The sequence below is a fragment of the Sphaerodactylus townsendi genome, linkage group LG01, assembly GCF_021028975.2.
Source record: "Sphaerodactylus townsendi isolate TG3544 linkage group LG01, MPM_Stown_v2.3, whole genome shotgun sequence".
In the NCBI taxonomy this organism is placed as follows: domain Eukaryota; kingdom Metazoa; phylum Chordata; class Lepidosauria; order Squamata; family Sphaerodactylidae; genus Sphaerodactylus; species Sphaerodactylus townsendi.
Genome location: NC_059425.1, coordinates 196095305 through 196113775, shown reverse-complemented (window position 1 = coordinate 196113775; position 18471 = coordinate 196095305). Strand labels below are relative to the sequence as shown.

Sequence of the window (18471 nt, the reverse complement as noted above, 5' to 3'; positions counted from 1 at the left end):
TTCTAGAGGTCAACAGGAGGGCATAGAGGCTGAGACCTTCTGATGGGGCTTTCTGGCACTAATATTCATAGCTTTACTTCCTCCGAATGTGGATGTTCCCTTTAGTCACCAGGGGTAGCAGCATGGACGTAGGTAAGGGGGGGGGGTTCTCGGGTTTGAACCCCCTCCCATCCATGTCCAAAGCTCCGCCCCTCCGTTTGTGGGTTTTTAAAACATTTTAGTGCTTTTTCGGTTTCTGGCCTGCAGGGGGCGCATTGTTTGGGCTAGCAGCACCAAACTTTCAGGAATCGTTTGGGGGACTCTCCTGATGATACTACCCGGGTTTGGTGAGGTTTGGTTCAGGGGGTCCAAAGTTATGGACTCCCAAAGGGGGTGCCCCCATCCTCCATTGTTTCCAATAGGAGCTAATAGAAGATGGGGGCTACACCTTTGAGGGCCATGCCCTAGGGGCGGGTGGGGGTGTGGCCCCCCCGAGCCCCCCCCCCCCATAAAAATCTATACCTACGTCCCTGGGTAGCAGCCGCTCCATGAATCTGTCTAATTCCTGAGCAGTCATTATGTTCCAATCAAAATGCTATCACAAATGGTCTCATCTGGAGACTGTATTCCCACACTGTCTCCTGAGGGACAGGAGACTCCTGAAGCCAGAGTGAGGGGTATGCTGGAACTTGGTGGTAGAAGAGACGAATGGGCAAAAAGCCCCGCACCTCTTTCCATTAGCAAAAATTGGCTCTGGGATTCAAACCATAAAGTGAGAGAATAATGATAGCTTCTTGGCCTGAAATGGGTATGGGCCTGAAATGGGTCTTACCCCATATGTCCCGGTTCATCCTCTGCGTTCAATGAAGGCCAACCTGCTGGCGATCCCTGGACCCTCAATGATGCGGTTGGCCTCCACTCGGGCCAGGGCCTTTACAGCCCTGGCCCCTGCCTGGTGGAACACTCTTCCTCCAGCTGTCCGGGCCCTGCGGGACCTTGGCGAGTTCTGCAGGGCCTGTAAAACCAAACTGGTCCACCGGGCTTTTGGAGGGACCAGCCACTGATGCAGCCCCTCCCCCCCCCTTTGATGGTCCCCTCTGATGGTCCTAGAACATTTGAGAGACCGACCTCTTCTCCCCTGGAGAGGGTTTTAGCCATCGGATGTGAGATGCTACATATTGGAACGCTGTTTAAATAGGGGTTTAAAATTATTTAACTTTATTAGAGCCATATACTATAGTTGTATTTTTGTATTGTTTTTAAATGTGCTCTACTATATTAACATGTTGTTCACCACCCTGAGCCCTTCAGGGGAGGGCGGTATGCAAAACTAAATAATAATAACAACAGCAACATCATCATCATCATCATCATCATCATCATCATCATCATCATCATCATCATCATCACCATCATCATTATTATTATTAGTATTATTATTATTGTTGTTGTTGTTGTTGTTGTTATTGTTGTTGTTGTTGTTATTATTGTTATTATTGTTATTATTGTTATTATTATTGTTATTGTTGTTGTTGTTGTTGTTGTTGTTATTGTTATTATTGTTATTATTGTTATTGTTATTGTTATTGTTATTGTTATTGTTATTGTTATTGTTATTGTTATTGTTGTTGTTTATTATTATTATTATTATTATTGTTGTTGTTGTTGTTGTTGTTGTTGTTGTTGTTGTTGTTGTTGTTGTTGTTGTTGTTGTTGTTGTTGTTGTTGTTGTTGTTATTATTATATAACCGCCCTCCCCCGGAGGGCTCATGATGATGATGATGATGATGATGATGATGATGATGATGATGATGATGATGATGATGATGATGATGATGATGATGATGATGATGATGATGATATAGTTTAATAAAATAAATAGTTTGGGGCAGAGGTGTATCGGGGGAAGTGGCGCTCGGGGACAACACCTGCTTTGGGTGCCCCCTGCCCCTGCACTGCCCTGCACTCAGGGGTGGGGGTGGGAGCAGGGGTATGGGGGCAAGGGAGGTGGGAGCAATTTTTGTGCCCCCCCTGCCATTTGCGCCTGGGGGTCATTTGATTGTTGGAACATAGCCCTCGACTGTTCATTCTACATATTAAAAAAACAAAACGGGTTGCATGTAAGATATTCTCATTGGTTTGTTTCATTGGCTTGTTTCTGATCCAAGGGGAAGCTCTGCATTTGGCCCGCGATTTCGGCTACACCTGCGAAACGGAATTCCCAGCCAAGGCGGTGGGGGAACATCTCGCCAGACAGCACATGGAGCAGAAGGAACAGACGGCCAGGAAGAAGATGATCCTGGCCACCAAGTAAGCGCAACACACCCACCCCCGATTTATATTCCCCTTTGGGGAAAAAGGTGGCACAGGGCCATCCTGACCCCCGTGGCCTTGAACACTGTTAGCCACACTAGGCTACGTCTAATGAGTTCCATGCCAGACTTGCTTGCACGGCACTTGTGCAACTGCGTGAGATCTTACTCTGCTCGGGGTCCTTGGCGAGTTTCTGTCCTGCCCTTTGCCCCCAGCAGCCAATTTTTTCAGATGCAGGCTCTTTTCTCACCAGGGAAGACGAGCGGCAGTTCACAGTTATGCTGCTACAGGGAATGGTTTGTTTGTGTCAGTTGGCTGCTGAAGGTTGATGATGACCCAGGGATGAAATGTGATAACACTTTTTAAAAAATGTATATGTTACTATTATGTTGCTGTTGCCCTCTGCTGGGCACAATTAGAATCGCTCGGCCATGTCTGCATGTTCCGGCCCTCTTTCCTTAACATCTGGCAGACAGAGCTTTGTATTTTGTGGGCCAGAAAGATCGGCATTTGTTTCGAAGGATTAGGTGGTTAATGGCCTGGTTTGGAAGGCCCCGGCCGGCCCAATCTTGTCAGTTTGCAGAGGCTAAGCAGGGTAAGCCCTGCTTAGAACTTGGATGGGAGACAACCAAAAAAGTCCAGGGTTGTGACATTGAATCAGGTAATAGAAAACCACCTCTGAACATCTCTTGCCTGGAAAACCCAGTCAGCAGTATATGCGTCAAAACGTCCATTATTACAGAAGATAAAGAGAAATCTCTGTCTTTTGATGGAGTTTGAATGCCATTCCCTGGCATGGCTATTAAAGGCATCTTGTCTGACCCTAAGTTGAGGTGGCTATTGACCAGAGCAAGAACCAACACATTTCCACTAACCTTTTCCCCAGAGAGATTCACGGTACCTTCACAGCAAAAGCGTACCTGTGAATACTGTCAAACCTCTGAGGAGTCATTGGAGCACATTTTATTAGTTTGTCCAAAATTTAACGATTTTAGACCAAACCTGTTTTTAGGGGATCCCTTACTGGTTCAGCCAAGCCTTTTTAATCTTAAATTGAACTATCTTCTGAATACAGAGAATCCCAAGCAACTGGACATAGTGGCCAAATTCTTGCTCACTATTACAAAATGATCTCCTGGTTTCCTCTTTCGCTCTGATGTATGCATTTTTGAAACAGGAGTACCTGTTTTATCTCGTAAAACTGTATTTGGATTACTTAGTTCTGCTATGTTTTAATGCCTAATAAAGGTCTTTGAACTTGGAACTTTGGCTACTTGGGCGGCAGGAGCAGGGGGGGGGGTCCTTTCCTCTCCCTACAACAATACATGGTGTCTTTCCTCTCCCTACAACAATACATGGTGTCTTTTATGAGGAGAGGAAGGGAAGAAGTTTGTAAGCTGCTTTGAGACTCCTTTTCATTGAAAAAAGCGTGGTATAAATCCAAACTCCAAACTCCTCCTCCTCCTCCTCCTCCTCCTCCTCCTCCTCCTCCTCCTCTTCTGATTGTATCATGTTTTTAAAAAAAGAAAAAAGAAAGCATCTTCAAACCACGTAGACACAAACTGTTTTAAAAGGATAGCTGAGAAAAATGGGCAGGGGTGACCGAAACCTTTGCAGAATTAAAATGTGGCTCCCCAAAATCAAGTGCGAAAATTGCAGACAAAAACCACCGAGGAATCCTTTCCCATCCTTTCTTTAGGGTTCTGTCTGGCTTGGCAGGAAGAGGGGGAAATGGGTGTGCTGTTAGTCTTAAGTAAATGTTTTAAGATTCCGTTTGGTCTTCCAAACCCCAGGAGAGCCATCGCATTCCTTCCCTCCTTGGGGAGGACAAAGGGCACCGAGAGGCCTCTTTGCCTCTGGTGTGTTTGCGCATCTCAGAACTTCTGATTGCAATCCCTGTGTTAAAATGGTGGTTTCTTTCCTCCTGTATCAAGTCACTCGTGTGATTTTTGGGACCACTGCACGCTGGTATAGCCAAAGGGGATTCTTTGATGTGAGGTTAAGCATCAAGTAGGAGCGAAAAATCTCCCTTTTCAAGGAATCAGAAAGCTTGACTTTCATGGAAGCCTTTGATACGGCAGAAGATACTTGCGGCCACCGCATTAATCTCTTGTGCTTCGTGTCATAACCACCGAGGATGGGAAAAAGGCATTGGGGGGGGGGGGGGGGCTTGGAAATCTAGAAGTCTCTTTGCCCTTTTGTGGAGGGATGAATTCCTGGGGTAAACCTGGTGATGAAAAGTACTGTCAACAGATGGGGAGGAGGGCAATCTGAATTGGGCAGGGAGGTTGCTTTAGTAACCCGTCCTCGGCACTCAGAATAAAATAGTAACCACTTCTAGGGAAGTGGTGAGAACTGGTTGGATCCCACCTCTGGGTCCATGGTTGAGCACAGCGATGGTTTCTCATCCTGTTGGTTTCCCTTTCCCCTTCCCTCTCTTTTCCCCTCCCCTCAACATGGCTGATAAATACAGTGTGGGGGAGATATTGGTTTTGATTGATGAGACCTCAAATTCAACGGCACAAAAATATTATTAGAAAGTTTAGGATAATTTTATGGTTTTCATTATATTGTTTATCATGGTATAAATTCTTTGCTGTAAGCCACCCTGAGCCCACTTGGGAAAGGGTGGACTAGAAGACAGACAGACAGACAGACAGACAGACAGACAGACAGACAGACAGACAGACAGACAGACAGACAGACAGACAGACAGACAGACAGATGATAGGGAGAGAGAGAGGGAGAGAGAGAGAGAAAGAAAGAAAGAAAGAAAGAAAGAAAGAAAGAAAGAAAGAAAGAAAGAAAGAAAGAAAGAAAGAAAGAAAGAAAGAAAGACAGACAGACAGACAGACAGACAGACAGACAGACAGACAGACAGACAGACAGACAGACAGACAGACAGACAGACAGACAGAGCAGAAACTGACAGAGATAGCAGTATGATCTGGAAGGAAGGAAGGAAGGAAGGAAGGAAGGAAGGAAGGAAGGAAGGAAGGAAGGAAGGAAGGAAGGAAGGAAGGAAGGAAGGAAGGAAGGAAGGAAGGAAGGAAGGAAGGAAGGAAGGAAGGAAGGAAGGAAGGAAGATTGGTTGGCTGGTTGACCCTGGGTCTAGAGGCAAGCTTCAAAATTGTCAGTGCCGTTGGCAAGCCATTGAGCTATTTTCTTTTGAATGTGTGTTTTTTAGCCTGTGGTTTTATTAATTTTATATGTTCTGCAGATGGAGAAATTTCACCACTGGTGGTGATGGGGAAGCAACTCATGAGCTTAACTGAACTACACTAACAAATAGTTTCATTCCTAGATTAGCTTCAAAATGCTGGAGCGCCCCGCTCCCCCCCTTCAACACCAGTGTTGAGTCAACACATTCTTCTGCTAGAATTTCATGAATGATGATTAGGATTACCAACCCACAGGTGGGCCCTAGGCATTTCCCGGCATCACAAGGGATGTCCAGATTAAAATCAGTTCTTCTGGAGAAAATGGCCGCCTTGGAAGGTGGACTTTATGGTGGACTCCCCAAATCCCACCCTCCTCAGTCTCAACCACTCTCAGTCTCCAGGTATTTCCCAAACCAGAGCTGGCAGTCTTAACGATGGCATTAGATATAACCCGTGGTGTCGCTCCTGGGCCGATACAACATGTGCTTTGAAGACCGTCTCTTGGCACGCCTTCTCGGTAAACCCTGTTGCTTCCTTTTCTGATTCTAGGCAAATCTGTAAAGAATTCCAGGACTTACTAAGCCAAGACAGATCACCCTTAGGATCTTCCAGACCCACTCCGATATTAGACCTCGACATCCAGAGACATTTAACACATTTCAGGTATGATTTTTTTAAAAAAAACACGTTTCAGGTATGATTTTTTCAAGTCCCGGTTGTGAAGTCATGGGAATGCGTGTCAAGTTCTGTCGACCTCCCTGCAATCACCAGACTCTTGGGTGCAGAAATTGGTTTATTTAACAGAAACGGTGCACACGGATACAAGACAGCTTTTGGTGGAATCTCAATGCAGCATTTCTTGGTTGATGTCCCTTCCCCAAACAACCCTCTAGCCCCCGCCCTCAGGATCCAAGCAGGATGAGATCACTTCCTGTTCTCCAGCAGTGCAGAGTTTTCAAGGTCAAACCAGAGATAAGGCCAAGTGCTAGCCAGCCTGGAGGGCGAGAAAGTTAGAATCATAGAATCTAGGGCCCCTTCCGCCCACACAGAATAATGCATTTTCAATCCAGTTTCACAATTGTTTGCAAGTGGATTTTGCTATTCCGCACAGCTACAAAGAGCATTGAAAGCGGATTGAAGGCACATTATTCTGCATGTGCGGAAGGGGCCATCGAGTTGGAAGAGACCACAAGAGCCATCCAGTCCAACCCCCGGCCATGCAGGAACACACAATCAAAGCACTCTCGTCAGACAGCCATCTAGCCTCTGTTTAACAATTTCCAAAGAAGGAGACTCCACCACACTCCGAGGCAGAATATTCCACTGGGGCATTCAGGTTAAGGCAAGGAATGAACAGAGGTGGTTTGCCATGGCCTGCCTTGAATTCCTTGGTGTACTGACCCGAACCGGCCCCACTTAGTTTTCAGGAACTGATGGGTTTGGGCTTGCATGGGCGACCTGGTGCTTGTAACTTTAACTATAAATATCTCTACTATGGATGTCCGCTTCAGACTGTGGATGAGATGAAGTGAGTTCTGACTCACAAACCATTATCTTGGAATAATTTCTGTTCATCTTTTAAGATGCCACCAAATTTAAGCTTCACTGTGCTTATAACTGACCAGGAAAAAATCAGGCTGCAGATATTCTCTCCCTTTGGAACTGATTGCAAACCTAGAGATTGCCAACCTAGAGAGCACAAGCTACAAAACGAGACCCTGTTGCCAGGGTCTAGTATATGAGCCAAAACATCTGGAGGTGATATGCCATTTTTGGACATTTAAGCATTTAAGCACAACGAAATTTACAGCAGCATTCCTCAATGCACACAATTTCAGACTCATACCCCATCCTCACTTTCCCCTTCCTCCAGCCATCCCTACACAGCCCCAAACACATCAACACGAAGCCGCGGAGTTCAGCATAGCCACAGCTCTAGAGTAGAAGCTGTCTCTAAGCCTCTTTGTCCTAGTTTTGATAGACCTGTCTCGTCTGCCGGATGGTAACAGTTCAAAAAGAGAGTGTGCTGAATGAGACGGGTCTCTCAGAATATTTTGGGCTGTCTTTAGGCTTCGGGAATTATAGAGTTTTTCCAAGGAGGGGAGAGGGCAGCCGATAATCCTCTGCGCAGTAGTGATCACCCTTTGGAGCGCCTTCCTATCTGCCACTGTGCAACTGGAGAACCATACACAGATGCAGTAGGTTAAGACACTCTCTATAGCACAGCGGTAAAAGGACACCAGGAGTTTTCCATTCAGTTGTTGTTGACTTTGTTGACTTTGACGTTGTTGAGTTTGACGTCCATGGGGTGCAGCATGTCAATTCACAAGCAGACCCCATGAATATTACATGCCTCCAAAACATCCTATTCTCAACAGCCTTGCTCAAGTCTTGCAAACGGACTGCAGCTTCCTTGATGGAGTCGATCTATCTTAGGTTGAGCCTTTCTCTTTTCCAACTGTCTTCCAGTTTTCCTAGCATTATTGTCTTTCACAGTGACGCATGTCTTCTCAAAATGTGACCAAAGCATGTTAGCCTCAATTTAGTATATTGACTATGGCAGTGATGGCGAACCTATGGCACGGGTGCCATAGGTGGCACTCAGAGCCCTCTCTGTGGGCATGCACAGAGTTCATCATGTGGGGGGGGGGAAATCGCCCCCCCCCCACACACACACATCTAGACTGGCCTGGGCCGCTGGGCTCGATTATTAGCATTAAACCTAAGACCTAATTTTGGGGAAGCAGTGTAGGTAACCCTGTTAAGCGCTGTTAAACCCCACTGATTTTCATGTGAAGAACTAAAGCGCGATCCTTTACCTGGGAGTAAGCTTGGTTGCTGGCAATGGGGCTTGCTTCTGAGTAAACCCTCCTAGGGTCGTGATTCACCCGTTGGAAGAGTTGCACGGTTGCTTCAAAGCAAAGCCACCAACTACCACCAAGCTTACTCCCGAGTAACGCACGCCTCAGAGCCAACCGGTTTTTCTAAACGAAAACCTCAGTATTCAGGTTAAATTGCCGTGTTGGCACTTTGCAATAAATAAGTGGGTTTTGGGTTGCAATTTGGGCACTCGGTCTCGAAAAGGTTCGCCACCACTGGACTTTGGCAAAGGACATATAACAATCCTTATGATAACATTGGGGTAGGGGTCAAACATTGACCCTCTGGAAGTCCACCCCAGTTGCTCATGGATTCCAACACTTTTCCAAATGAGCAAAGCGTAGGAGAACGTGTCTCTCTTTGAAAGCCCTCCGTCATCCGCAGCCGGTTGTAAATATTTGATAGCAACTTCTGTCGCAGGAAATATCCAGACTTGGCCAATATTGGAAACTGGGAGTAGACAGATGGTGGCATTCATTCTTATCCTTCCTTTTTCCCCATAGAGAATGCCAACATTTCTATTTCTCTGAGCTTTGCCAGCCTGGGGGCGGAGGGGTGAGGTGGGGGTACCAACGGTCTTGTGGTTGCTGCCAAAGCAGTGCCCAAGTCTGGGGGGCCTATTTGTCTGGTTTCCATGGATGCATATCATTAAAACATGGCCACGACTTCTCTTGCATGAAGCTTCCAGACACGGTTGCATGTGCTAACCAACACGCAGACTAAAAAACGCTGGCATTAGATGCCATCTTGCAGTCATCAGAAGAGCTCAGAACACGCCGTGGGACATGGAAAGACAATGTTATTGTCACCCGGGATCCTCTTGATAACACTTTTTAGTCGTAGGTTCAACAATCTGTGCTAACTGATTGTAAACCCAGCATTCCACACGTGGTACTGCTGAAGAATCTAAGAACATAAGAACATAAGAATGTAAGAACATAAGAACATAAGAACAAGCCAGCTGGATCAGACCAGAGTCCATCTAGTCCAGCTCTCTGCTACTCGCAGTGGCCCACCAGGTGCCTTTGGGCGCTCACATGCAATGGCCTTCTGCGGCTGTTGCTCCCGATCACCTGGTCTGTTAAGGAATTTGCAATCTCAGATCAAAGAGGATCAAGATTGGTAGCCATAAATCGACTTCTCCTCCCTAAATCTGTCCAAGCCCCTTTTAAAGCTATGCAGGTTAGTGGTCATCACCACCTCCTGTGGCAGCATATTCCAAACACCAATCACACGTTGCGTGAAAAAGTGTTTCCTTTTATTAGTCCTAATTCTTCCCCCCAGCATTTTCAATGAATGCCCCCTGGTTCTAGTATTGTGAGAAAGAGAGAAAAATTTCTCTCTGTTGACATTTTCTTCCCCCACCTCATCCCTCCACCCCCAGGCTGGCAAAGCTCAGAGAAATAGAGGACTATTTAGAGAAATGCCATACCTCAGGCCGCCTGTGGTTAGTTGTCAGGAACATCTGTATTGCTGGCCAACTCATGGGTTCTACATACTGAGTAGTGATACAAGTAGAGTTCCTAACTTCCTGGCAGAAGCTGGACTTATCTCCGGGCAACAGAAATCAGTTGACGTGGAGAAAATGGCGGCCTTGGAAGGAGGTCTCTGTGGCATTTTACCCCCTTGAAGTCCCAACTCTCCCCAAACTTTGCCCTCCTTAGGCTCCACCCCTCCACTTGGCCTGAGGTTGGGGAAAAGGAGTTATTTGGCTGATTACGCACAAGGCATCTGCTGCGCGATGGGGGCAAGCGTCTGTCGCAGCAAGATTTCTTGTACGGATGTTTTCCTTCCGGTCCCGCTTTCCCTTTTTAGTCTCCCTGCGGCAAGCTAGACCACTTCTAGCACGAATGTAATGTTGTTTCACTGCAGACTAGGGAGATTTTCCAGTGAGCACAGCTTTGCCCCGGACCTCTCCCCTGCACCCACAGCCAACCTGCCTAGCTCCACCCTTCCTTTTCCTCGCCGGCCCCCTTGCCCCCCTTTCCATGTTGCTGGCTCCTTCCTTCCTCTCTAAACACTCTTTATATCAATGTATCAATTGTTTTGCAAGGAACAGCACAAGCAGAGTCCGTTTCTGTCTCCAGCCCACCTTCCCCACTCAGCTTCTGCCCTCTCAGATGATCGGGAGAGTTTTAAAAAACTTTTTTTTCCAGACAAACCTCTTTTTTAAAAACAAGCTTCTCTCCCATGGGGAGGGGGAGAGAGAGAGAGAGTCTGTGGAGAGGAAGGAGGGCGGGGGACATCAACTCCAAAAATACAGAACCTGCCCTACATTAGGGAGTGGAAATAAGTCAATCAACTATACACCGATGCTCTCTGTAGGTCAAACAACATGACCAGAAGAACGAACCCCTCCACTGAAACCCAGCAAAGGAAAACATCTGACTTTTCAAGCTTGCTTCATAGTTTATTAGACTTTGATGTTGTTCATAATATCCAGATTAGACTTCTTCGATGCGCGCCGCATGGGGCTGCCTTTGAAGAACGCTCCGAAGCTGTGCTTAGTTCAAAACGCGGCTGCTGGAGGTTTATTTTGGAGTTTTTTTGGGGGGGGGGTGTGGAGATTTCAAACCTTTTGTCCTAGACCCAATTCGAGATGCAGGATTTGATCTTTAAAGTTGGAGCCAAAAGATCTCTTGCGGAGAGAGTTGACCTGAACCAGACAAGTCCAATCTCATTAGATCTCGGAAGCTAAGCCGGGTCATAACTGTTTAGTACCTGGATAGAAGACCACCAAGGAAATCCAAATTCACTACTCTAAAGCAGACAGTGGCAAACCCCCTTTGAATATCTCTCACTTTCAATACCCTAGGGCCATGATGGCGAACCTTTTGCACTCCGCATGTTATGGACTACAATTCCCATCAGCCCCTGCCAACATGGCCAATTGGCCATACTGGCAGGGGCTGATGGTAATTGTAGTCTATAACATCTGGAGTGCCAAATCTTTGCAATGAAGGAGCACGTGTTCAGTTGTTTCGGGTAGGCCCGCTGCACAGGAACAAGTCCTGTTCTCCTGTGGCAGTCTATCGGTTGCTTTTTCTCGAGGCCATCTTGAAGAAATTTTCAGTGAGATCAGACAAGGAAATAGTTTCACACCTGCTTAGTGACCATCATCCCCACACTACTGAATCAGTTGCCAGGTTTTTAACAAAGGCACTTGGATCAAGAGTGAAACCTTTGTGTAAATTTTAGTCAATTGGTTTTAACATAATCTGTATTTTACCACTCTTTATATGCCATTAAAGGTTTTGTATTTGTATTTGTAACATCTGGAGTGCCAAAGGTTCGCCACCACGGCCCTAGGGAAGGGGTCTGCAACCTGTGGCTCTCCAGATTTTCATGGACTACAAATCCCATCAGCCCCTGTCAGCATGGCCAATTGGCTGGCAGGGGCTGATGGGATTTGTAGTTTGCAGACCCCTGCCTTAGGGGGTCACCATAAGCCAACTGTGACTTGACAGCAACAAGGGATGCCAACTTCAGGTTGAGAAAGTCCTCAAGATTTGAGGATGGAGCCTGAAGAGGGTGGGGCTTGAAGGGGGGGGAGGGACTTCTATGAGGTAATAGGCCACTCTCCAAAGCAGCCATTTTCTCCAGGAGAACTGACCTCTTTAGTCCGGAGCCCTCCCGAGGTCAGAGTTCAATGTCAGAGGTTCCTCTTCATGCCTCTCTGCCTTCTCAGTTTTGGCAGGTGAAGCTGAGATGTTGGTTAGATTTTTTTTTTAACTCTGTTAGGCATAGGGCCGTGGTGGTGAACCTTTGGCACTCCAGATGTTATGGACTACAATTCCCATCAGCCCCCTCCAGCATGACCAATTGGCCATGCTGGCAGGGGCTGATGGGAATTGTAGTCCATAACATCTGGAGTGCAAAAGGTTTGCCACCACTGGCATAGGGTCTGTCCCACCCATCAGGCAGATCAGACAAGGAACAATACATTTCCCAAATCAAATTAGAAATCAGAGGGACGTGTATTAGTCTAGTATTTCCATCTCTGAAGCTTTTCAGCAGGTTTTCCTGGATCTAGTGACTGGCCACGCTATCCACGCTCATTGACTTCAGTGGACTTAGAAGGATGTACCTCTGTTTAGGATTGCACTAAACGTTGTAGTAGGGTGCCGTTATTTACATTAATTAACCTGCTTAGGAAGTTATTTCTCCCCCTTGGCAATCCTATATTTCCTTGTTGGTTGGTTGTGTGTCAGTATTGCAAGCGTTCGTTTTAAATATTAACCATTTCTTCCTTATCAACTCACTTTGTTAACCTTGTTATCAGTCCTGACAGATGGGTTAATATCCAGGCCTAGACTTTAGCCCTTCAATCCTCAGTTTCCAGAAGAAATTCTGTATCCTAGGAAAGATAGGAAGAAGCAATGGAGCCCATTTGGGGTGGGGCCTAGTGACAGGAAAGTGTCTCAGGTACCAGGTTGTTGTGGGAAATGCTAGTGTCATTTCCTGCCACAAGCATACAAATGCAGACATCAGACAAATGTTTGTAATCGCTCAAGTACATCCTTCTGGGATTGCTGGTTGGGTTAGACCAGGGGTAGGGAACCTGCGGCTCTCCAGATGTTCAGGAACTACAATTCCCATCAGCCTCTGTCAGCATGGCCAATTGGCCATGCTGGTAGGGGCTGATGGAAATTGTAGTTCCTGAACATCTGGAGAGCCGCAGGTTCCCTACCCCTGGGTTAGACTGTTGTGCCCAGCAGCTCAGCCCAGCCTAGAGGTGTGTGTGTGTGGGGGCAATTTTCCATCTCCCCACATGATGAACTCTGTGCACACGTGCCCACAGAGAGAAGAAGAAGAAGAGTTTGGATTTATATCCCCCCTTTCTCTCCTGCAGGAGACTCAAAGGGTCTCACAATCTCCTTGCCCTTCCCCCCTCACAACAAACACCCTGTGAGGTGGGTGGGGCTGAGAGAGCTCCGAGAAGCTGTGACTAGCCCAAGGTCACCCAGCTGGCATGTGTGGGAGTGTACAGGCTAATCTGAATTCCCCAGATAAGCCTCCACAGCTCAGGCGGCAGAGCTGGGAATCAAACCCGGTTCCTCCAGATTAGATACATGAGCTCTTAACCTCCTACGCCACTGCTGCTCTGAGTGGCTCTGAGAGGGCTCTGAGTGCCACCTCTGGCACGTGTGCCATAGTTTAGCCACCAGGGGGTTAGAGGAGCCAAACAGCATACACTGATGCTTTCTGCCAACACAGTAATTTGCACAGCTGGTCTACCTTGGGGCAGGGGGATTAGTTCATAAACTGTTCACTGTAGACCTGGGATCCTCAAAGTGAGGATCCATCGATTCCTTTACTGGTGCCCATCAAGTGTTCTTTAAAAGTGGGAGGAGCCAGGTGGCACTTTTGCCTAGTAAGGCTTTTGATTGGCCACAAAATTTGATTGGCTGTGGGAATTTTAAGTGTTGCTTGGGTAGCCTCTGCCACCACAGCGCAAAGATCTTTACTGGAGCAGCAGTGGCGTAGGAGGTTAAGAGCTCGTGTATCTAATCTGGAGGAACCGGGTTTGATTCCCAGCTCTGCCGCCTGAGCTGTGGAGGCTTATCTGGGGAATTCAGATTAGCCTGTATACTCCCACACACGCCGGCTGGGTGACCTTGGGCTAGTCACAGCTTCTCGGAGCTCTCTCAGCCCCACCTACCTCACAGGGTGTTTGTTGTGAGGGGGGAAGGGCAAGGAGATTGTCAGCCCCTTTGAGTCTCCTGCAGGAGGAAAGGGGGGATATAAATCCAAACTCTTCCTCTTCTTCTTCTTCTACTGCATAAGGCAACCTGCGGCATCCATTTTGTGGCTGACTCCGCCCACTGGGGCAGCCGTTTTGTTGCTGAGCTCGCCACCCTGTGCCAGGATTCCAAAAGTGCCCACCAGTGATAAATAGTTATCATTTCTGCCAGTGATAAATATTTTTGAGGCCAAGTCCTGAAGTGCAACATAATGGGGATAATCTGCGTAAAGTAAAAAACTTCAACCTCTCTCCCACTCTTTCTGCCTCTTTGCTTTTGCAGTTTGATCACTCACGGCTTCGGGACCCCGGCAATATGTGCGGCCTTGAGCACGTTCCAAACTGTCCTCAGTGAAATGCTGAACTACTTGGAAAAACACACGGCGCACAAAAATGGCGGCGCGGCAGAATCCGGGCCAGGACACGCCAACTCGGAGAAAGCCCCCCTGCGGAAAACATCAGAGGCCGCCGTGAAAGAGGGCAAAACAGAAAAGACAGACTAGCGACATCAAACGGAATCTATCGCTAGAGAGCCTCCCTGCAGATATTTTTTTAAAGATACATATATCTATCTCTATACATATATATCTCTATGTCTTTCTCTGTGTATATCTAATTGAGGGTGATTTTTTCTCCAGTGGACCAAACTGAATGGGAGAAGAAGAAGAAGAAGAAAAAGAACGGGGTTTCAAAATAACAAAATGAGCCCTTGCTTGACCCTACGACTGGCAATGTACAGTAAATACATGATGGAAATTGTCACTTTCTTTAAAAAAAACTTTCCTCCAAGCTACTCTGTGCGCGTGTGTGTGTATGAGCGTGGGCACATACGTTTGACTATTCCTTTTTTCTTCCCCTTAAAACTTCTGGACTTGGGAGAACAGGCCGAAGCCTAGTGGTCAAAGGCAAGGCCTGAAATACTCTCCCCCCCCCAGCCCCGACTGGACTATGAAAAGAGGGACTCCGACAGTACAGCGACCGGGACTATGCAGCGCTGAGGTGAGCTCGTGGTCACATGACCCGCTGGATGGATGGAAGAGAAAAAAGTGCTTCTTTTCGTTGCCCTTTAGAGATGATATGGAGGACTGCCTGGAATGGAAATGAAACAACTTTTAGTTCCGGGGAATAACAAACTCCGCATTGTTGGGTGGGAGCACACTGGGGATTTACGGTTAATCCGCATAGGAGTTATGTCCAGATCTGTCAAGGATTGGTCCTTCTATTATGAGCAGCAGCTTTGGAGACCATCTGAGAAAGTTTCCATTGGAGGAAGAGCCTTAACTAGTGAGGCCTCTGTTCCCCTACTCTGAACCTCTGGCTCTCTTTCCATCTTAGCCTCTGAATTCCATCTCTGCAGCAAGCCACATTTAACTGCATGCTCTGATGGAATCGTGTAAATGGCTGAAGAGGTCTTGTGTGTCGTCTTGGTTTCATGATGTTTCCCTTTTCCTCCCCCTTCAAGAGCCTGTTCAGTAATGTGACTGTAATGCTGGGTGTCCCCAGCCCGGAAATTCATGAATGGACATTTTGCTACAGGCCAGTGAATTATGAAATTCAGGTGCAGAATGGGAGTAACAGCGTGTCTTTCTGTTCAGATAACCAAATTAGGTAATGTGAACATCCATAGAGGCAGAGGTGGGATCCAGCAGGTTCTCACAGGTTCCCGAGAGTAGGTTACTAATTATTTGTGTGTGCTGAGAGGGGGTTACTAATTGGTGATTTTGCCACGTGATTTTTGCCTGAGTTACGCCCCTCCTCTCAGCAGTAGCACGCAAAACTTGAAGCAGTCTAGCAGGAGGTGCACCGGCGTGCATGGCAGCCTGCGCCTGCGTGCATTCGTTTCCCGCCTAAGGACCGGCGCAGCGGCTGCGTCCTTGCCACAGCCCCGCCCAGGAATGCCGGGCCACGCCCCCGTTGTGCCCCGCCCAGCCCCATTGGTGCTACGCCACAGTTTGAATCCTACCACCATGGGAACCTGTTACTAAAATCTTTGGATCCCACCACTGCATAGAGGGCAGATTGTGGCAAATATCCACATCTCTGACCTAAGCCAAATCCACTAGTTTGAATACCCAGCTTCCTAGATGGGTATAAACTGTACGTACATAAACTAGTCATAGAGACTGTTCACAAAGCCCAGTGAATCTGTGCCAGATTGGGAAAACAGCTGGCCACCGTGATCCAACTCTCTTCTCTTATCGCCTATATATTCACAGTACACATTTTCATCATCTAAACAGGCATGTCAAGAACAGCAAAAGAGTCACAAGCCCTGACTGGACCGTTGATGGTAAACAAAAGACAGGTTTCATGTTGATGTCCTTTCAAACATTAGATGCTGCCCAGTTTGTCCTTGCCATTCTCTACTGAGCTTGGTCCACACAAAGGATGAAAGAGTTGTTCCTAATTATTTAATTCAATTCGTCAACCGCTTTCCCCATCAAATGGGCTCAGAGCAGTAAACTATACATTATACAATTGAACAATTAAAATAATTTTTAATCCAAATTTCATACCATGGCCCCTTTCCAAATACACTCCAGAGAGGGCTGAGACAGCAACAATAAATCTAATACCGTGTCTCCCCGAATATAAGACAGTGTCTTATATTAATTTTTGCTCCCAAAGATGTGCTATGTTTTATTTTCAGGGGATGTCTTATTTTTCCGCTCCACAGCTGCATGCTCTGGTGTTCTGTTCGACGGGCATGCGTCCAAACAAAAACTTTGCTACGTCTTACTTTCGGGGGATGCTTTATATTTAGCACTTCAGCAAAACCTCTACTATGTCTTATTTTCAGGGGATGTCTTATTTTCGGGGAAACAGGGTATACCGAACAAAACATAAAATGAAAGCAAAAAAGAAGGAAATGGAAAGGAAGGAAACAAGAAAGGCAAGGCCAGCTAATATGGAATCCTGTGGTTGCCCTCGCCCACAGGCATAACGGAACAACTCTATCTTATAGGCCCTGCGGAACTGAGATAGATCTCGCAGGGCCCTGGTCTCATTAGACAAAGCCTTCCACCAGGTTGGGGCCAGGACCTAAAAGGCCCTGGCTCTGGTTGAAGGCAGGTGGGCAGATTTTGAGTGAGGAGTCTCATGAAGATTATTTGCTTTGCAATGCTGTCTCAGGGGTATATTGGGAGAGGCGGTCCCACAGATATTCCACTTCCAGAACATTTAGGGTTTTAAAGGTCAGTGCCAACACCTTGAACTTGTTTCAGTGCCCCACCTGGAGCCGACCCTCATTTGGGATTAGTTTGGACCTCCAGATTATTTTACTGGGCATCAGCCGGGATTAAAGATTGCTATTCCAAAATCAACATTTTCAGATATTCCCTTGTAGGCACAGACGGCATCATGCATGTAAACCAGGGCTAGAAGCCTTCAAATATCCAGTCATTCATCCATCTGTCCGGTTGGTCATCTGTCCATTCAATTGCTCGTTTACCCAGCATGTTATAGTGTTTAAAAGTGGTGTTCTCTAACCTGGAGAACTAGGTTTGATTCTCCACTCCTCCACATGACTGGTGGACTCTGATCTAACGAACAAGTTTGTTTTCCCACTCTTACACATGAAGCCTGCTGGGTGATCTTGGGCTGCTCCTAGTTCTCTCAGAACTCTCACAGCCCCATCTATCCTACATGGTGTCTGTTGTGAGGAAAGGAAGGGAGAGGGCATTTGTAAGCTGGGTTGAGACTCCTTGCAGGAGAGAAGAGTGGAGTATATAAACCAGCTTTTCTTCATCCATCCATCCATCCATCCATCCATCCATCCATCCATCCATCCATCCATCCATCCATCCATCCATCCATCCATCCATTCATTCATTCATTCATTCATTCATTCATTCATTCATTCATTCATTCATTCATTCATTCATTCATTCATTCTCCATGTGTTCCTCTCCCTGTCTTTTCCCTTCTACAGTAATTAGAACACAACCTCACCATTACACTAAGCCTAGTCTGCAGAAAAAATGGATTGTCAAGAACTTCTTACCATCAATTCTTCTCACAGAACTTTCCAAATCTAGACTCTCCCTAAAACCTGCTCCAGATTATAATGTCTATCATGCTGCTTATTCTTTCTCAGCTCTCGTAACTGTGCCTTTAGCAGGTGATACAGGAATTGACGGGGGACGCTCAGGTGAAAGAATCAGCCTATTTGTCACCAGGGAGTAACAGCAGCCAATGGGAAAGTTAGCAACCCTAAATCTATGAAAGCATTCCCTGAGAAAGGCTTTTACGGCCGGATTCAACTGGTTGTGGTGGGTTTTCCGAGCTGTGTGGCCGTGGTCTGGTGGATCTTGTTCCTAAGGTTTCGCCTGCATCTGTGGCTGGCATCTTCAGAGGTGTATCACAGAGGGAAGTCTGTTACACACTGTGTCCAGC

The 18471-nt window shown here is 46.8% G+C and overlaps 1 protein-coding gene across 2 annotated transcripts in view; it reads left to right on the top strand.

The window, feature by feature from the left end:
• TFAP2D (transcription factor AP-2 delta) overlaps positions 1–14845 on the top strand; it is a 60172-nt gene extending 45327 nt beyond the window's left edge. For both annotated transcript variants that reach the window (XM_048503194.1, XM_048503203.1), the window contains exons 6-8: positions 2148–2289; positions 6003–6116; positions 14360–14845. In XM_048503194.1, coding sequence (XP_048359151.1) covers positions 2148–2289; positions 6003–6116; positions 14360–14579 — 476 coding nt within the window. In that variant the 3' untranslated portion in view covers positions 14580–14845. The remainder of the gene's footprint in view (positions 1–2147; positions 2290–6002; positions 6117–14359) is intronic.
• The last annotated feature ends 3626 nt before the right edge of the window (positions 14846–18471 follow it).